Source organism: Apiospora hydei (genome assembly GCF_038363865.1).
Source record: "Apiospora hydei strain CBS 114990 chromosome Unknown utg000004l_segment0_segment0, whole genome shotgun sequence".
NCBI classification, from domain to species: domain Eukaryota; kingdom Fungi; phylum Ascomycota; class Sordariomycetes; order Amphisphaeriales; family Apiosporaceae; genus Apiospora; species Apiospora hydei.
This window is the reverse complement of record NW_027117363.1, coordinates 7,753,747-7,773,790: the sequence shown is the minus strand read 5'-3', so window position 1 is coordinate 7,773,790 and position 20,044 is coordinate 7,753,747. Positions and strand designations below refer to the sequence as shown.

General features: G+C 54.5%; 6 protein-coding genes across 6 annotated transcripts; 5 read left to right on the top strand and 1 right to left on the bottom strand.

Moving 5' to 3' along the window:
* Positions 1-11: 11 nt before the first annotated feature.
* Positions 12-1,845, top strand: PG997_004946 (uncharacterized protein; the record flags this gene model as incomplete). The annotated part of the gene is made up of 2 exons (XM_066809261.1): positions 12-564; positions 716-1,845. The coding sequence occupies 2 exons, from the start codon at positions 12-14 to the stop codon at positions 1,843-1,845; spliced, it is 1,683 nt and encodes a 560-aa protein (XP_066672879.1).
* A 4,552-nt stretch (positions 1,846-6,397) lies between these two features.
* PG997_004945 (uncharacterized protein) lies at positions 6,398-7,980 on the top strand (the record flags this gene model as incomplete). Its single annotated transcript, XM_066809260.1, has 4 exons — positions 6,398-6,531; positions 7,081-7,427; positions 7,486-7,563; positions 7,607-7,980. The coding sequence occupies 4 exons, from the start codon at positions 6,398-6,400 to the stop codon at positions 7,978-7,980; spliced, it is 933 nt and encodes a 310-aa protein (XP_066672878.1).
* A 4,702-nt stretch (positions 7,981-12,682) lies between these two features.
* Positions 12,683-14,192, top strand: PG997_004944 (uncharacterized protein; the record flags this gene model as incomplete). Its single annotated transcript, XM_066809259.1, has 5 exons — positions 12,683-12,700; positions 13,030-13,048; positions 13,144-13,305; positions 13,369-13,531; positions 13,583-14,192. 5 exons carry the CDS (start codon positions 12,683-12,685, stop codon positions 14,190-14,192), a joined length of 972 nt encoding a protein of 323 aa, XP_066672877.1.
* Positions 14,193-14,965: 773 nt separating this feature from the next.
* PG997_004943 (uncharacterized protein) lies at positions 14,966-15,639 on the top strand (the record flags this gene model as incomplete). Its single annotated transcript, XM_066809258.1, has 2 exons — positions 14,966-14,989; positions 15,046-15,639. The coding sequence occupies 2 exons, from the start codon at positions 14,966-14,968 to the stop codon at positions 15,637-15,639; spliced, it is 618 nt and encodes a 205-aa protein (XP_066672876.1).
* Positions 15,640-16,716: 1,077 nt separating this feature from the next.
* PG997_004942 (uncharacterized protein) lies at positions 16,717-18,430 on the top strand (the record flags this gene model as incomplete). Its single annotated transcript, XM_066809257.1, has 3 exons — positions 16,717-16,874; positions 16,961-17,303; positions 17,411-18,430. 3 exons carry the CDS (start codon positions 16,717-16,719, stop codon positions 18,428-18,430), a joined length of 1,521 nt encoding a protein of 506 aa, XP_066672875.1.
* A 454-nt stretch (positions 18,431-18,884) lies between these two features.
* Positions 18,885-20,010, bottom strand: PG997_004941 (uncharacterized protein; the record flags this gene model as incomplete). Its single annotated transcript, XM_066809256.1, has 4 exons — positions 18,885-19,295; positions 19,351-19,509; positions 19,586-19,869; positions 19,941-20,010. 4 exons carry the CDS (start codon positions 20,008-20,010, stop codon positions 18,885-18,887), a joined length of 924 nt encoding a protein of 307 aa, XP_066672874.1.
* Between the last annotated feature and the right edge of the window lie 34 nt (positions 20,011-20,044).

The window sequence follows — 20,044 nt, the reverse complement described above, 5'->3', positions numbered from 1 at the left end:
ACACCTACGCAATGGCTCCGAGTGATCATCACCATCATCATGAACAGCCGCAGCTGCGGCAGCGGATCGCGCGTCTGCTCCCCTTCAGTGCGTCCACGACGCCGCTGCAGGCCACCACCTACCTGCTCGGCATCTCGCTCTTCAGCATCTCCTTCCTCGTCTTCCTGAACAGCGCCGTCTCCTTCGTCATCACGGACCTGATCGGTCTGAAGGAGGGCGTCGGCGACATCGTCGGCACTCTCGGCTTCGTGGACGAGCTCGTCGCCCTCGTCGCCTGCCCCGTCTGGGGCCTCGCGAGCGACCGCCTCGGCGTGCGCTGGGTCGCCGTCCTGGGCTACGCCGTCATCGCCCTCGCCCTCGTCGTCTTCGTCCAGGCCCGCGACGTCTACCCCAGCCTCGTCCTCGCCCGCGTCCTCTTCGCGCTCGGCGCCACCGCCGCCGCGACCATGGTCACGGCCATCTTGCCTGTGCTGACGGACGATCACGCCGGTGCTGCTGGAGGGGACGGGGCTGTGGCGGCTGGCGATAACGGCGGTGCGACGGCGGCGTCGAGGAGACCTGTTGGTAGGTCGAATCCGAGAGATAGCGTGGCTATGAGCTTTGAGAGCGATGCCACGATTACGCCGGAAACGTTTACGAGGACGGCGGCGGAAGGGCAGAACGGCTCGGGGGACCGACGCGGATGGCTCGGGAAGGAAGCCATCTGCACTTGCAGGGCTCGTTGGTCTGTTCACCGGGTGCGGCGCACTGGTGTCTCTGATCTTGTTCTTGCCCTTGCCGGCCCAGTTCTCCAAGCGCGAAGGTGTCACACTGGCCGATGCTGTCACCTACAGTTTCTACGTCGTGGCAGTCGTGTCGTTTTTCGTCGCCATTTTCGTCTTCATCGGACTGCGGGGCCTGAAGGGCGAAGAAGGGAAAGGTTGGCGGATGCTCCTTGGCTTGCGCAGAAAGGAGGCGACGCATGGGTCGGAGGCTCATGAGGGCAAACCGCATAAGCCTCTGCCGTACCACCGTCTTCTCCTTTCGTCGATCCGGCTTGGTTTCACCGACCCGCATATTGCTCTTGGCTATTTGGGCGGCTTCGTGGCCCGGGCCAGCACCGTGGCTATCAGCCTGTTCATCCCGCTCTACGTCAATACGTTCTTCATTAGCAACGGATTCTGTCAGGGTTCACCCCACGACCCGTCGCCCGAGCTCAAGAAGGAGTGTCGCGCCGCCTACGTCTTGGCCTCCATTTTGACCGGTGTGGCGCAGCTCGTGGCCTTGCTGTGTGCCCCCGTGTTTGGCTATCTCAGCTCGAGACGCTGGCGCGGCGTGAATGTGCCAGTTACTGTGGCTACGCTGTGCGGTGTCGTCGGCTACACAATCTTCCCCCGGCTCCAGAGCCCCGAGTTCAAGAATGTGGATGGACGTGGCGGAGGCGGGTACGTGTTCCTGGTTGCTGCCCTGCTCGGCATCAGTCAGATCGGAGCCATTGTTTCCAGCCTCGGCTCCCTGGGCCGTGGCGTACTCAAAGCCGACGATGTGACTAAGGCGCCCGTCGCGCAACATCAAGTGGATGGAACAAATGAGAACGCTCCTCTTCTGGAGAGTTCGAACGGGGCCGCTACTTCGGAAGACGAGATTGTAGCTTCCAGGGTGCAGTTGAAGGGATCCATAGCTGGTGTGTATTCACTGTGTGGAGGCGCGGCTATCCTGCTGCTCACCAAGTTGGGCGGGTATCTATTCGATGTCACGAGCACTGGTGCTCCGTTCTACATGATGGCTGTTTTCAATGCTATCTTACTGGCGGCCACTTTGGCTATCGATTTGGGACGCGGGATTAGGGCTAGATCTGAGAGGTAGACAGCGCAGGGTATAGTAACTAGTAGTAGCGCGAATTTCATTAATATAATACAATCTCTTTGCTTATTTTGAATTTGTGTACTATCATTACTTTCATATTTGGCTCTTCGTCGCGACGTATGCAACGGGGCGTGCTCTCGAGCTTGTTTGGCAACCACCAGACTTCCTCAGTGGACGATTACGACACTCCCGTGGCGCGCGAGGAGGTGCTCGGTAACCCTGCAGTAGAAAATTTGATGTGGCCTTGCTCAGACGTATCGTAGATAGCTCTTCCTTCGAACATCTATCTTGGCCCCAAGGTCTGTGATGATTGCTTGAGCAATGGTATTTCCGCGCCTTATTCTCAGATATCGCACAAGGAGCTGATAACGGCCAGCTCCGGTGTTACTCCGTCGCCGCCCTATGGTTGTTACTTCTATATCTCGCATGTTAGGTGGCGTTCCTAATGCCAGGTACACCGCACATCCCACGCGGATCATGTTTCTTTCCCTGGTCTGGCCTGGACGATTGATAAGGACGAAAGGGGCCTAGGCCTCGGGGATGTCCTGCTGGTGGTGTTGAGGAAACAACCAATAAGCGAGGGCGGCACAACAACGAAACCATTGGAGCTGGCATGGATACATGCCTTCTTACCCTTTTGTCTCCAGCGTGCAGCCCATGAATGAGATGGAGCTAGCCTCGTCGTCCTCACTCGTGCTGGTGGGCCGGGGTGGGTGGTTTGTCTGGTTGTCATGTATGCGTTGGGTTTGAGGATATCGCTCGAATAGGCAATGACCTTCGCAGCTCGTCAGCAGGGTGACGCAGCACCCTTGCGAAAGCCGGACCTTCTGGAATGGCGCTAGAAGCATTCGCGAACTGTCCTTGGTGGTGTGAGATGCGTGGCTGCCGGCAACTGACCGCATCATAGGCTGTCGACGAGACCAGCGTCATTTGTGCGACGTGCAGAAGAAAAAGGAATTTCTGACACGCTCACCGGCCTCACGTGCACGCGACACGGCTAGGCCCTCTTCGAGAAATCGGTCAAGCGATTGGCGAGATGGTCGTATATCATGATACCTATAGCGCGGTTGCGAAAGTTGTCGACGTATTATCTTTTGGCGCTACCGTCTGTAGCTTTCAATACAAGATGGCGATCAAAGATGGTGGTGGTTGGTCGCGCCTGTGCTGTAGTTGAATGCCACATGTACAGTCGCCGCCTCCAAACTTGGCATCGGCATGCATGTTGCAATCCCAAGCTCCAAGCGACACCCGAGTGAGCACAAGCAGCATCCCCCATGCCCGGTCGGTCGGTGAACGGAATAGGATCCGCTCTGGAAAACGGCCTGGGTTTGGTTCGAGGGTTGCTACGCTCGAGTGCCTAAAGCGGTAGGAGCCGTCGGCGGCGGCGTCTGATTGGTTCGCATCGTGATTTGATGGATCTCGCTTGGCCTTTCTTTTTTTGCAGAGCTCCGAGGAGATATAAGATTCCAATCTGCCACGAATTGTCACCATTCGTGCATTCCGTCTCACTTGCGTTGAATCCCCTTACGGGACGCAAGCCACGAGGCGAGCGATCCTTTTTTACCTTGGTCCTATGTACCGGCCATGTATGTTGGTCACGAGCGCATAGCGAGCCGTCATTAGAAGGATTGGGGCCCGGCAGCCAAGCCAAACAACTAATACGACATACATGATGCTGGCTGACCGCTAATGGCAAAGGCGGCATCTGGGGTCGACATGGCGAGGCAACCGTATTGGCAGCTCCAACCCTCCCACGCGGTGGGCATGATAGGCAGAGGGGTGATTGGTACAGCCAGTGTACTCGCGGGTCATGTACAATGCGGTTCAAGTGCTCATGTTCTGACGGGTGACGACAAGGGAAAGAGGGGTAGCCACCTCCATCCTGTCCCAGCCCTGGGGAACCGAGAACAACCAGCTGATCACGAAAAATGTGTTGCAGCAGTAGTAATCCTACAGGGGGGTCATGGTGCAGGTTTCTCAAGGTGTGTCGCCAGGGAGCCTGACTGGGACTGGAGGTGGAAGCCGTTTTTCGGCGCCTTGCGTTGTTCCCATACAGGCCTTGGCGCCGGAGACTCCGACCGTACCCCAGATTCGCAGGACTCGATGTGAACGTTTGTGGCTTTGATGCCTATTGTAAGTGAGCATTCCGAAGAGTTATAGAGCATGTGTGTTGAGTGCCCCGAACAATTAAACCGGCCAATGATGTCCACGATGAGGCCGCACAGCACCACCTGGCCTGGGCGATGATCCATGTTGTTGACTTATGAAGTGTTCTGCTAGTCGCTCGCCACGCCCTATATTCCGATGTCTTTTAATGACATGCGATCAGAGGGCGCCTCGAAATGAGTCTCAATACTCCCATGTTTTGCCTTCTGGCAGAAACAGACTCGCCTGTCTACGCCTTCAGGCCGAGCTCCAGTGATCGGCACAAACCTCGATTGGAGACAATGCTCTTACCCTAACTGTGAAGACTTGGCTTGGGCGTGAAGAATAGCGATGGGATTGATACAGCCGAATAGCAGCGCTTCCAATACTGCTGTCGTTAAAGATATGATATACATGTTTACTTTTATAGAAGGAGTTTTGTGGTCGTTGATGGGCCAGAGTCTCCGTAACCGGACATGATACTTAGCGGAGGTCGCCGCCTCACGAGCACTGAATGTCTACAGATGCCATGCCCACTTATTGATCGATCAACAAGGCTGAGGAGTTGATCTGTGAAGCGACGTTGATGTAACTTGCCGGTATTGGAAGAGCCGCTTCTGATGGTGCACTGGTAGGTAGTCTTGGACGCGATTTCTCGTGTATCCAGGGGCCTCCAAAGGAAGAGGCGAGGAGGGTGCCCTATGCATAATGGCATATATACCAGCACGCCCTGATGGCTACCCGTGCACGTTGATATGGATATGGTCACGGTGCTCGTCCAACATTGACGTAGGAACATGCAGCAGGGCTGAATTCAGGTACCGTACAGAGATGTAGGGGAAAGGATGGATCAAAGTGGTTGTTGTTTGGCTGCAACGACGAGTGGGTTCGGGTTTGGTTCCTTGTATTTTGGGTTTCCATTACTTTAAAGTAACTCGACCCCAGACCCAACCGTCGAAATTTCAACTGTACACGACATGTCTGCCTACCCACTCTCCACAACCACTTGAAGGCCGCATCGTTTGTTGTCGAATCTGGTCCTTGGCACTGCACCTGGGGGTTCGTCTCTTGTCTCATCAATCCCCGAGCCGTTCACCCATTCACCGCGTTGTTGCGTCCGCGTGTATGGGTGGATGTCTGGCGTCGTGAGCAATCCATTGCGGTACGGCTGACTCCACCAAACAGTGAGACCTCGTCAACGTGCTGTCCCACTGCTAAAGTCCGAACTCTGTTATATTTCCCACCGCGAGCCCCCCAGCCGGCCGGCCAAAAAAACAACAACACTCTCTACTACGGCCTGAGTGTACCTACCAGATCCAGTAGAGTCGGCTTGGTCCCGTCCCCTACATACATGATACATCCCAGAAGAGGAGGGCAACGACCAACCTGACTTGCAAGTGGATCATCCTCCATTTGGAGACCGTAGTGCAGCGCTTGCAGTGGTTTTATTTGCTTGGCCCAGGGTGCCCTCGAACGATCCCAACTATTCCGTCCCACCCCTAGCCTGCAAAGTACCAGTACCGCCTGCGTATACGCCACAGCTCGATCTCCATATTAGTCTACACACCTGGCCTGCACTTTTGCCGGCGCAACATCAAGCGGATCTATCTTCTGCCTACCTACCTAGCAACCTCCCCCGAGCCAAGCACTGGAAAAGTTTTGTGGTCGTCCTTGCAGCCAAAAGACCTTGGAACTTACAAGCTCTCAGTGCCATACATCAATATCCATTGTCTGCCTGCTGTTTTAGGTCCAGACCTAAGGGCAGAAACTCCAAGAGTTCTCTATACACCAGAGTATATTCTACATACTGCTCCCGCTCTGCCTTCTATACCAGATCCTGCTCTGTTACTGGCTCTCTGGGAACTCAGCGCCCTTCGCCCAATTCTGTTACAAACCATTACATAAGAACCCATCCACCGTGTCTCTTCTTTGACACCAAACCACTTGTCACCACATACACCACCACCCTTATCTCTGACCGTCTTCGCCCAACGACCTAATCTGAGGCTCTACATCGACCCCGGAACCGCTTGGATCACTTCTGAGTCTCAACTGAGATTCGCCCTTCCCGAGCTATTGGACCCCGGCTTCCCCAGAATATGTATTGATTAGCGTTGCATACACGCGCTTCAGTGCCGGAAACAAACCCTGGAATCGGACATTTTTGGTGTGTCTCGACATCGCCGGTTGTGGTGTCTTTTTTTTTTTTTGGTGGTTTGCCTCGATACCAGGTACACACCACTTACACAGAGTTTTGCCCGAACAAGGAAACCCACTCCTCACGCCCGACGCCGGCATTCCCACATCGCTTTGTATCATCGTTACGTTCTCACCTCGCTTGTGAGAGGCGTTTGCCGACTGAACCGGCAATCGTCTCCTAGCGTCAGAAATTGACATGTCCGACAAGATGTCCATTGATAAGAAAGACCCTTCCAAGGAGAATTCGGAGGATGAGTCCCCGTCTCAACTCCGGAAAATGAAGCTGGCCCTTCCATCCCTTCGGAGAACCAACCGGCCAAGCGGAAGGGTGGGCGCAAACCCGTAAGTCAATTCCCCCTTTCTAGTGATATAACAACTTTAAACCGCCGATTGCACTTCCTCTCAATTTGGTGACGTGTATCCGAAGTCACATCTTATTAACACCATCGGTTGCTAGATATATGCCACCTCTGAAGAGAGGAAGCAGAGAAACAGGCAAGCGCAAGCTGCTTTCCGTGAGCGGCGGACAGAGTACATCAAGCAGCTCGAGGAAACCATCCGAGTGCATGAGGGTAACTTGACTAATCTTCAGGCTGCTCATCGCAGTGCCGCCGATGAGTGCTTGATGTTACGATATAAAACTCCTTGCTCGAGAGAATTCTCCTGGAGAAAGGTAACCACTATGCTCGAAGTCTCATCATCACAACACCAGCTAAATCAACATAGGCATTGATGTTCAAGCTGAGCTTCGAGCCAAGACAGGCAGCCCGAATCTTGGTCCCACACACATGGCGCCGAATATGGTTCAACCTCTCCCTCTCCCACGTACCATGTTCAACAGACATCACCATTCACGAAGGTCCGCCTCTAGCATCGCACCTAAGCTTGAAGCCGTAACGAGCTCTTTGCCTCCGCCTCTTCATGGGCTCCAGGCTGCCTCATCCCCAAAGACGAGGCCCACGCCGCCCTCTCACGCGGCTTCCCTACGAATCCAAATCCAAGTTTCGGCCAACCGGTAACGTCGCCTACCACTGATCAGCCAGGCGTACGATCGGCATTACCCCAGCCGATGCGACCACCATTGCCTCCAATGCAGGGCCCAATGGCCGCCGCTGCTGCGCGTCAGCAAATGCTGCAGGCGGGTGCAAGCGGCGGTGCCAATCCCACTGCGCGGACAGCTCCTTTCTACCCGACGCCGTCCTTCCAGAACCATATTGAGCAACTAGGCAAGCTGACCCGTGCTATTGATACCTATTTGATGGGGCTTTGGCGTCCTAGACTAATTCCATTGTACAGAGCAGGAGTATGATGCCCCAAACGATATGATTGACGAGGTCGAACCGGACACGCCTGGCCCCGCCCTTATCCGACACAGTACGCCGGCGGCCAGCAGCCGCAAGCGCACCAGGGCCATCAGCCTCACCACCAACCACCACCACAGCAGCAGCAGCACGGCATGCCGATGCAATCGGTGGGCGGGGAGCACCGGCACAACAGGGTATGCCGCAAGGGGAGCAGCAACCTGGCCATAGCCAAGGGCAAGGCTATCCAAGCATGACGCAATTGCTGGACCCTGCTCTGGACTGGGACCCATTCGGCCTGGAGTGCTTCGATGCAATTCCCGACCCAGTTTTCGTTCGACACGAGCAATATGCGATAAAACGACAGGAACACATGGAGGAGGCGGCGAACTGGCCTCAACGACCACGCCTATCCCAAGAGAGCTCTGGACTTCGCTCAGCCACTTTGCTATACAGCAGGGAGCTATGCTGTGGTCAACACGTCTTTTGAATGATCCCTTGATAGATCAATGAAAGGCGCGCAAAAACTGCCAAGAAACACACAGCAGGCGGGTGCGGCTACGAAGCTGAAATCCAGGGACAGCGGGATTGGCCTCTTTTATTATTTGTTTTCATACCATCTCTGGTACCTCCAGTTACCAGGAAGATGACTTCTTTGCCCGGCATTGCTCACGGGCTAATTTCAACGCGAGTGGCAGGAGAGGAACAGCATTGATACGATACCCATGGCAGGCGGTCACTGGTTTATTCTTACGACAAATCACGGTTATTTCGGCGTTCACGACCATTTACCGGCAGAAAAAAGTTTTGCTTCTTATATATTCCCTACGTGCCGCAATCCCTAAAGGGACGGCACGGATCGTACAGAGTACGGGATATCCAAAAAGTTGTTGTTTTTTATTGATTTTGTTTTCGATTCAAGAGATGGGCATCGAAATTCCCAAGCATGGCCGCATTCGAAGGTGACGGGATTCAAAACCTGTACATAACTTTTTTCTTGGCAGGGTATTCTTCTATTCCGTCTGTACCCTCCATAGTTACTGTCTTTCAAGTTTGCTTTTTATATTCGGGTCAATAAGGACGGAGAAGCATGTCTGTATGCTGTGAAGAGCGTGGGATCCCCGGTTCGCGGTACATACCTCCGGAATACCTAGGTAGGTTGGCTGGTATATAGGAGAAAGTGTTCAGCTAGATTCCCTTATTTTCTTATCGTGAGCATCATCATGGTGTAGGTACTGTATCTGAGTCTCAGTGGTGTATTGCCAAAGCTACTAGTTACCTACATAGATAGAGATTACTACTTGATTCTTAACTCAATTGCCTACTCCGCTTCTCATCTTCGCTCACTGCCCACCACCCACAACGGTTTTGCGCAACCCTGCGGGCACCGGAAGTTTCAGCTCCCCAGGCCCCGAACAATTCGAGAATCCTTGTTCGCACCTACATACTGCATGCTGCAGTAATGTATCGTCCTACTTATGTGAGATGGAGTGCGGCAACCAACAAGTCCGCAGATAAGCGTAGTGTGCCGCCTCCCGAGCATCGATTCGGAGCACGATGCGAAGCAATGAGCGCTTCCCTTCCAGCAACTCCGAGACTCTGTCTGTCTGCATGTCTTCGCTCAGTCACCACATCATTGAAGCACCTCGCGCTCGTATTATCGGACATCGGCTTTAATGGCGCTGAGCGGCAATCGGGGCTTGGCACAGGACAGCGACCCAGTTGGGACACTGAAAAAGACACCAGGGCTAATAGTCATGCCCGTAACACCGAGTTATTACACTGGTATCGTTCATTCGAGGCTTTTCGACTGTCTATATGTAGGTATTCCAGCAATTCCGTTCGAGTCTCATGCGGGCGTTGGCAGTCCGGAGTCATAGTCAACAACACTTCTGAGCGGCCCTGGCTTCGAAATCTCCGCCAGACGAGGTTTTCCCAAGCGGAGCCATGGCGCGACAACCGAGCAAGTAGGGACCTTAAATTCCTCGCATCAAGTCAAGTGGGGTCTTTTCCGAGAGAGTGACACAGAGCAACGACTCGTTGTACCGGTACTTGCTCGAAAGCTTCGTGTGGCTGGTGGTTTGCGTGGTTGTGCGTGCCGTGCATACCGGCCGAGGTTCGTGGGTTCGTGGCCAAGGAGGGGTTGGTTGGCTCGTTCGCGGGAGCTGCCCAGGTTGGGGACCAGCTACCCGCTACTAGCCAGTACGAAGCACCACCAGACTCGAATTCCTGCCAGATCGGTCCAAACGCCGGTCGGCAGCCTCCAACTCTGCCCGGGCTTTGATCGTGATGTGCGATGCTGTGCGGTGCGGTGCTTCTTCACCGGCCCTCTGACTGTACCATGCCATGCGCAGTCCTACACTACTGCGCATCCTGAGTAACGAAGGCCACTCGGCAGGCCCACGCGCAGCCTTCACCCGGCAACTATGCGTCTCACCAACACCAAGCACCACCCCGGCCAGCACTTGCGTTGCGGGCTGGACGTTCGAACTCAACAACGAAGCACGCGGCCCTCGTGATCATGCTGGCCAGCTGTCCTTTTCAAGCCTCCTCCGAGCTAGTCGCTAATTGCTGTCCTCATGACCGCCAGCAACTTTCTCTGACCTTGGCGAACACCGTCCCTCCATCCAAGGTAAGGTAGTACGAATCAGACGTCTGGTCTAGATTGTCGTAGGCCATAGGTGGGCTCCTGTGCAAAGACCAAGCAGAGAGCTTTCCCCATTCGCCCAACCAACCGCTCCGATGCACCCACCCACGAGCCACAGTCCCAATGGTCCACAGCTCGGTGGAGTTGGAAATTGGAGTAAGCTGGTAGCATCTTGGAGACGACAGATTTGGTCTCCAACTGCTACAGCAATGCCGGGCCAGGGCCGCCAGTCATGTCCAAATCGCTCTTGACCAAGCGTTGTGCACCGTTGTTAGGTAACAGCATCTCGTGCCAAGTGCAGCATTGCGTAACGTCCTCATCGTGAACGAGTTTCGAAAGTCATAAGGATGGCTTATTGTTCTCCCTTGCTGTTGACGCTTGTCAACCTGTAGTCATCCATCCCCACAGCCTCCTGGCTCCTGGTGAGGACGGGGGCGGCTTCGCTATGGAATAGAGGCAGGAACCCCCGGTGATTGGTGCCGGTTTGATGGAAGGGATGGATGTTCACCTGTCCATGAATGTAGTAGAGGGTATGTAACTTGACGCTCGCTTAGTGCCAAGGACTGCCACTTTAGTAAAAGAGAAAGTGTGCCGTGGGAGATGAACGATGACGATCACCACGGAGCTCTGAGCACTTGCACAAGCGTATTGACAGAAGAGGGCATGACGACGACGACGATGATGGAACTGCCATCCACTTGGAAACAGAGCACGAGTGAAACTAACAGAAAGAAAAGCAACAGTCTGCTCAACGAGCAGATAGAGGGCGGGATGGTCTATTTATCAAGGAGCTCTAGAAGGGCTGAGCTATCTGGTCGACTTGTCGGGTCTCCTTCTCTTATCTCTCTGCAGACCTGCCTGTTTCCGGCATGTGCAATGTCAAGGCGCCGCGGGAGGCAGAGATAAGGGACGGTATTATCAACCAAAAAACAAACCCCGACGAATCAATCCCGCGCGCGCCGGTGCTACTATGTATGTACATACCTGGTCAGTATGTAAGTCGAACACACACACAGACCAGACGTTTCGTTCGTTCACCCCACGATACGATGGGGTACATATCTCCGATAGTGACAACGGGTTCAGATGTCTAAAACGTCGGCAGTGGCTTGACCACACACCAGCCCACCTAGTAGGTAGCATTCTGCCAACCTCAGCATGAATGCTGTTTGACTTCGCCAACGTTGGATGACTCGCGGGTTACATAGGAGACAGGTTGGAAGTTGGCATAGGCGACGGGGCTTTAACTTTTACGGACTGCATATGTACTAGTATGCAGGCAAGCTGAAACTCTGCGCTCACTATTCCCGGCGGCTGTCGTGAACTTACAAAATCACGAAGCTACCTCCTGGCCGTCATGTTTCTCTGGTAAAATACCATCCAAGTCTGACATCTGATAGTCGCAGGACATTAGGCGCATAGTAGTCAGTGCTCACTTGGCCATAGATGCATCCAGATGCAAACCGATCACCCCAGTTTCTTCATAGGCTATTGATGTCTGTTGATCTGCAGCAAGTTCATAACATACCCAGCAGCAGTGTACAAGCAGCAGGCTCGTCGGGTGAACAAACGGACATTACCCTGTATCTACGTAATAATTTGACTTAGAGGTGCAGCAGGTCGAAACCCTAATGAGAGCTGCCACTGCACTGCATTAACCCGAACCCAAATTCCAATGCCCGAACGGCATTACTCTAGCTCCGGGTCGGTAGTACCTGGATACTTCCAACTTACATACCCAGGTACGCACTCGAGGGGCTTGAGATGCAGCAAGACAAGATGGGATGATATAGCCAGGCAACCTGGTTGCGTGTGTGTGTGTGTGTAGTACGTGGTGCAACTGCGGTCAAATGAAACTGTACACAAGGTTGTCGCTGTGAAATGGTTACGATCGTATGCGCAGGTGGTAGGTAAAGTAGGGTAAGAAGTATCAATGGTAGGTAGGAGTAGGGTATGCATCGATGAAAGTGAAGTAGAACTTAGAAGAAGGCAAGAGCGGGCCGTGACGTACCTACCTCCTCCCACTTTGAAGGTCTTGAAGCTGAAGCTGTTTTTTGGCATCCACAGAAACCCGACGCTCGGGCCACTCGCTACGGGTGTTTTTGGCCTTGGGGCTATTTTTTTTTCGCTTTCCCATGGGCATTGATTTGTTGTGTGGACAGCGAAATTCGAGCCTGCGCACCAAAAAAAGAAGATCAGGTCTGGAGGTTTTGAGGGAGCAGCTGGTAGCCAGCCACGCCACAGAGCAGCCAAACCGGGGAAACCTGCGTGCCCAGAGCGAAAGCAAAGGCCCCAAGGCCCCAATCGACCTGACGCATTTGGCCCAACCAATCCTTGAAATCGGCCGGAACCACTAGGTCGACCACCACGAGAGAGATTTCAATTCCCTATCGCACCTACAGGATATGACCTATTGCTAGGCTTGTATCCTTCCTCGTCTTCTTCCTCACTCCTCTCACCGTATCGACTTGATAGTCTCTTTTTGACTCGTTTGTCGTCCTTAAAGCTACGCCTTGCTGAAAGGCGATAAAAAATTGACGGCACCATGTCGGTCGCGTCCAAGGTACGTTCGCCTGGTCTTTTTTCGCAACCTTTCGTCCATTGCGCCCTCGCCCGTGAAGCTATTCCAAATCCAACACGACCCCTCACCTCACATCCAGCTTCAGTGAAGCTGGCAAGGAGAGCTATACACACCTACCTCCAGGCCTGTATGCCTCTCTGTGTGTGTGCGTGTGTGCGCGTGTGTGCGAGTGGGCATGGGCACCTCCACACCATGGCGATCCTCTCGCATGTCGCCTTCAACTGTTGTGGCCGTTGCTGTCGAGATTTTCTACATGGCCTGCCTTGAACCAAAATCTTGCCATGGACTCCTGAGCTAACGATTCCTCCCAGAACCTGTTCGACCTCCTCGGTACGATTGAAACCATTCACCCCGGCGCTCAATTTTCGAAAGAAAGCGCTGCTATGAGCGGGGTACCAAGTGCTAACCTAAATCAACCCACACAGGCAATGACGCCGATGGAGACTCCGATACCCCTTCCGGACCCGTCAAGACGGTAGACAAGAACACCACGCGCACCACTAAGCGCACTGTCGAGCCCGTCGCCCCCGCCAAGCCCGTTACCGCTAACACTGGCGCTCGCCGTGGTCCCGGTGGCAACGAGGGAGGTTAGTACAAGAAGAGCAAGGTCACAAAAACCAAGCATGGGAACTTACATGGGAACTTCGTAGCTTTCCGCGATAAGAACGCCGGCAGCTCCAGCAACCAGCGCCGAGGCACCGATGAGGCCACTCGTGGTGGTCCCCGCGGCGGCCGTGGCGCTCGTGAGCGAGGAGGCCGTGGTGGCCGCTACCCCCGTGAGCGTGATGACCGTCACACTAAGAGCGCTGTTACGTATGGTTTATCTATTCTACACTCTTGAAACCCCACTAACCGTTTTCCCAGCGGCTCCGAGAAGCAGGCTGCCCAGAGCTGGGGTGCCCAGGAGGGTGAGGCCGAGGCCAAGGATGAGCAGGCTGGCGAGGCCATGGCTCAGTCTGAGCTGAAGGAGGCTACTGCTGAGGATGCCCAGAACGCCGATGTCATCCCCGAAGAGGAGGACAAGAGCGTCTCGTACACCGACTACCTCGCCCAGCTGGCTGAGAAGAAGCTGGCTCTTGGCGGTGGTCCCGACATCCGCAAGCCCAACGAGGGCAGCAAGGCCGACAAGAAGTGGGCTAGCGCCAAGGCTCTCGTCAAGGAGGAGACCGACTTCGTTTCCCCTACTGCCACCAAGACCAAGCGTGAGCGTGAGCGAAAGGAGAAGCAAGTTCTCGACATCGATCAGCGCTACGTTGAGCCCGAGCGTACCCATGGCGGACGTGGCGGCCGTGGTGGTGCCCGTGTTGAGGGTGGCCGTGGTCGCGGCGAGGGTCGCGGCGGACGCGGCCGTGGTGAGGGTCGTGGTGGACGTGGCCGTGGCGCTGGCGAGTTCCGTGGCGGACGCGGTGGTCGTGACAACACTTCCTCCATCAACACCAAGGATGAGTCGGCCTTCCCCAGCCTGGGCGCCTAAACTCGTTTGAGTCTTTGGTCGGTCGCTTGTCACCCTCGACGAGCTAAATTACGGCACATACAACATAGGTCATTTGCTTGACCGGGCATCTTGGAAGCCATGTCTATATTCTTTACTAGGATGTAGATTTGAGTTGTCGAGGTTGGCCCCGCAAAAGCTGGTGGTAATCCAGTTACACAAAACATGAGGCATAGTGTTTGTACATTTCCTCGGAATCGATGAAGAAAAAAAAAGTTTCTTTCCCTTTGATCAACCCTGACTGAGCCGGTATGGGAAAAAATGGTGGCCTCTTGGGAAACAATGGATGATTAGGTTCTCTATGGTGGCCATCTTCTTTGCATGTACTGGTAGAACTCGGTCCGTCTTTTGACTGCTAATTCATCAAATGTAAAAACTCCCTGTTCTGTTTCAGTATATGCACTGGTGAAGTGAGGCGTGGCGATGATGTGAGGTTTTCTTTGTATATCTGGACAAGGCACCAGGATCGGCTCTTGGTGTCGCCAGTGTTTGAACGTCTCACCCTTGTTGTAGCAAAACTATCGTATTGTGTAATATCTAGGTCTTCAAAGGCTTTGTTTGCCTCCGAGGTCCAGTGAACAGCGCCATGGAATATATATAGCCGGCTGGTGAATACCCCTATTCTGTTAGAACGAATCCAATGCTCAATTCTAGCTAAACACCATCGAGTTGAGTAACTCGACAGGCTATTGAAACCCCTCCTATCAGTCACCATACTGGCTAAGCACCTTTTTATCTTTGCTTCCCCTGCTAAAATGGACAACGCTGAAATCATCTACGTTTGTGAGCTCTGTGGCAGCTTTGTGGCCCAAGCCGTCCCCCTAGTGATCGCGAGGGACCGGAAAACGACGAGATCGAAAGATTACTGGAGCTCTCGCCCAGAACAATCGAAGACAGTGGTGGACGCGCCGTGTGGACGCCGCCCACTGCGTCCTTGAGGCGGCCGTGGCGGCGAGTGCCGGTCTCCCGTGATGACTGTTCTCGCTGCAGCAGTGGTGATGATACGGCGGCAGCAGCTGCTGCTGATGGTGATGGTGGCCGTTTGCAGGACCCTGATGGCATTGTATCGATGTTACTGCGAATGTCGTCTGAAAGGTGTAAACGGTTATTGGAAGAGACGCGGCAGCTCACAATCGCAAACCGCGATTACTCGCTAAAGGGGTCCATGACTGCTGCGGAGTACTACTCGTTGCCGTTGTCGTCGCCGGCTGCCGCCACCGCCACCAATGAGAACGACCCCGACGGCCAGGCGCTCAACCCCCGGCCGCAGCTGGCGGGTCGTCTCTGCGTCGTGACCAGTATCGCTCCGGAGAACCCGTTCGTGGACGCTGGAGACGTGACGACTCGTGAGACTCCTATCATCACGCTGACGCCCGCTACTCGGCAGACATCACCTTCTTCCCCGTGTCCGGCGACGGGCTTTTTCTAGAGAGGAGGGTCCTGTTTCGTTTGGGCGTGGTGAGCAGGGTTCGGAGGGAAGTTGGCAGGGGAGCGAGTGATGGCCGGCTTGAAGTGGTGTAGGTGCCAGACGGCGTTGGTCGGGTATGTATGCATTTCCTACGGGTGAGGTGAGTGATTAGTGTTCGAGTAGACGTGGTGTATGTTAGAACAATCTGCTACGATGTAAATAAAAAATAATGATAACGAGGAAAGGCGAATCTACTGTTGGTGACGATATAAATACTGTTCACTGTCAACGTGACGACCCTGCCATGTCCCAGGGGCATGCGTGCTGAGCTCTGGAGTTCAAGTAATTCATGTTTTTCATGGCACTCAGAACGTACGTTCTCTTCATTTTCACACACTGCGGTTTTCCGGATCTTACCAAGTTGATACGCTCTATCGAATGGTAACGAGCATGATGCAAAATTCCTACACTCGAAATTGAATATACGAGCTACCCCTATTCCATCCTCGGGGTCTCTTTGGAATAGGGGTAGCTCGTATGTTGCAGGAGTAGCTCCCATAAGATGGACCCCCACAACCTGTGGTAACTCCAAACCGGACCGCTGGTGTATGGTTTTGGACAAAAGCTCACATGATTGAATATCACTGTCCAGTCCAATGGCTGAACAAAGCAATTGCTTCTTTGTTGCCAACTGGACCGAGTCATCGCAAGCGGCATCATTGACAAAGACAACACTTCTTCAATTTGCAACAATGCTTTTAAGTAACAACAATGCAATACACATGTCTGGCCCGTGAGACCCTACATGCGCAATGCGTTACCTGTCAGCACAGAGGAGGAGGACCTTCTGGTTGGGTGTTATCTGGTTTGACGTTACTGCTGCCAATGCTTGATATCAGCTGTTTATAGTGACGAACCCCCTTGATCGACCATACTGCGACTACCGCGACTATTGCACGACCATTGCTTCTACAATCAAAGTATATCAAGTATACAAATTTCTTATAATCCATTTGGCACAGCCCTCAATACACAGGTGCTCTCTGCAGCACCCCCTTAGTATGTGACCATGTCGTCCTTCTCGAGACGATCGATGACATGATCACGAGCTCGGGTGGCTCCTCGATCGACCCCAACAACGTTACCGATCGCCTCCAGGAGGTGAAGAAGTACTTCACGAACGAGGGCCTGCAGTTCCGCAAGGTCATCGCCCAAGGCAACCATGGCGGAGCCGTCCTCTTCGCCCAGTGGCTACCGTCGAGCCCACGCCCGAGCCAGCTGCCAGCAGCAGCAGCAGCAACAACAACAATGCACCACCACCACCCGAACCAACCATGCAGAGGCGCCAGCTGGTAACCAAGTACGCCCTCGACACGCAGGAGGACGCGACCTCGGACAACGACGCGGACCTGCGCAACGAGTTCGGCTGGCTCCGGCGCTTCCGCGGCGCCGAGCACATCATCCAGGTCCTGCCCGAGTACAACCACCTGTGGCGGACCAATAACGACAACAACCAAGGTAGGGGTAACGACGTGGGGACGGGGCCCGTCCTATCGCACCCCGTCATCGTCATGGAATACCTCGAGAACGGGACGCTGGACCAGCTGATCAACCGGTTCGGGCGGATCGAGCGGCGGTTCCCACAGAGGCTTCTTTGGAGTTTTGCGCTTTGCTGTGAGTTTAGTGTGTCGACTCCTTTTCTATTTTGCCCCGTCTTCTCCGAGTAGACATTCCCCTCGACCAACCTGCCAGGCTCGCCCCCTTCAAACGTGACTGATCTTGTCTTATACAGTACTCCCGCGCCGTCGCCGCCATCTCCTACCCCGCCCAGCTCGACGGCCGCCGCCGGCGCGAGGTCGCCCGCGACGAGCCGCCGAGCCTGATCACGCAGAACTCGTGGAAGGCGCCCAAGGTCCTGGTCGGGGACATGCGAGAGGAGGGCGACGCGGAGCACTCGCTAGCCCCCCGTGCTCAAGCTCATCGATTTCGGCCGCGGCCGCGAGGAGGACCCCGCGGCGGACGAGGACTGGAAGGAGCTCTACGGGTTCTCGAAGAATATGGCCGGGGTGGGATGGGTAAGTTCAAGTCACGTCTTTCTTCTACGAGATACACACATATACCTCTTTACACCCACACCCACATAGTCTTCCTTCTTCCCTCCCCACATGTTTCCCCTACCTTGAAATCGCGAGTGTATCCCATCCATCCATCGACCCCTGCTACCAAAACCACCCCTTCTGCTGACACGGCCAGTTCCCCCAAAACCCAGGTCCTCCAAGACCTCGCCGACGCCCCCAACCGCCGCGACCTCTACCGCGAGTCCGACTACCGCGTCTGGCGCGCCAGCGCGAGCGCCGTCTTCGACCCGTACGACTTCTACACGGACGCGCACGCGCACGTCCTCGGCAACGAGCGGCTCGACAAGGCCCTTCGCGACCTCATCGCCATGTGCCTCGCCGGCCAGCGCCACAAGCTGCCCACGCTGCGCGAGTTCCTCACCCTCGGCCGCGCCGGCCGGCGCAAGACGGCCGAGCAGTTCCGGCACCTGTACGACCAGAAGAAGGAGAAGAAAGAGGACGACGACGGTCAGGGTCAAGGCCGGAATCAGGAGCAGAACCAGGGCCAGGGCGGAACCGAAGCCATGGGCGGAGAAGAATGGCTCTGCGAGACGGACGAAGCCATACACGAATTGCTGCAGAGGATCGTGTTCGACGCCGACTTCGATCCGCAGAGGTACTCGGATGCGGCTCTACAGGAGCTGGGAGTAGCAATGACTGCTGAATTCCTGGCAACTCTATCGATGGAAACATAAATCAGACATACAAAGATTCACCTATAAGACCTCCATGATTGGTCTGTACTTATCAAGATAGCATCATTCAGCCTCAGCGTGTGGGTACTTGATGATAGGCAAGGGCAAGCCATGTAGGAGCAGGAATTGTTGTTCTCAGAGGTCCACGGTGCGCAGTGGGTTGGCAGATTATGGCTTCAACAAATCATGGGAAATAACAACAATTTGAAAGCCTCAAAGTCTTGTAGTTCTCTTTTGAATAAGTAGCTTTGGATGTTGAATAGGGGCAAGGTCACGTACATAAGCTTCATTCATCATCACATATAACGAAGCATTGACCTTGTATAATGCAGCATTACTATAGCGCCGTCTAATTGTTATAATGTTTTTTTTCTTTCATTCATGTCTCATATCGTAAAAAGAGTTGTCATCCTAGCGGAGCCTTTTTGTACACCGTCCCTATTAATTACCCAATTTATGCCTTCTGGACCTTCTCCTTGATGATATCCTTCAGGGTGACGGCGTCAGCAGCGAACTTGCTGATACCCTCACGGAGCTTCTCAACGGCCATCTGCTCCTCGTTGAAGTCGAAGCGGAACAGGGGCTCGTTGTTGAGGTACTCCTTCTTCTCAATGCTGAGCGAGGCGGCCTGGGAAGAGTCGAGCTTCTTGGGGATGGCGTCGGTGGAGTTCATCATCTCCTCGAGCAGGTTGGGGGAGATAGTGAGGTAGTCGCAACCAGCGAGCTCAGTGATCTCACCCAGGTTGCGGAAAGAGGCACCCATGACGATGGTCTTGTAGCCGAACTTCTTGTAGTAGTTGAAGATGGCCTTGACGGAGGCGACACCGGGGTCCTCCTCCTTGGTGTACTCCTTCTTGTGGGCGGCCTTGTACCAGTCAAGGATACGGCCGACGAAGGGGGGAGATGAGGAAGGCACCGGCCTCAGCGGCAGCAATGGCCTGGACGGTGGAGAACATGAGGGTCAGGTTGCAGTTGATGCCGTGGTCGCGCTGGAGGATCTCGGCGGCCTTGATACCCTCGAAGGTGGAGGCGATCTTGATCAGAACGCGCTCCTTGCCAATGCCTTGCTGCTTGTAGAGCTGTAGAGTTAGGAGAACAGGTTAGCTAGGTCCTATACAGGATAGAATACTGATAATGAAAAAGTATTGTACGAACCTCGATCAGGTGAAGAGCCTTGTCGACGGAGGCCTTGGTGTCGAAGGAGAAGCGGGCATCGACCTCGGTAGAGACCTTGCCGGGGACGATCTTGAGAATCTCCTTGCCGAACTCGACCAGGAGGCTGTCGAGGGCATCGTCGACTTGGTCGTCGACGCTGCCGCCCTTCTGCTTGGCGTAGGCAACGGCGTTGTCGATGAGCTTGGCGTACTCGGCCTTCTTGGAGGCAGCCAGGATCAGCGAGGGGTTGGTGGTGGCATCCTGAGGCTTGTACTTGTCGATGGCTGCGGGAGAGGGGGAGAGGTCAGCCAGCGTTCGGCAGTGGCGGGGTTATGATGTAGCGACAGCAACTTACTGGCGAAGTCACCGGAGTCGCAGACGACGACGGTGCCGGAGGCCTTGAGCTGGTCGAGGGAGTTGGACATGATTGCGGTATAGATGGGAATTGGATGGGTTATT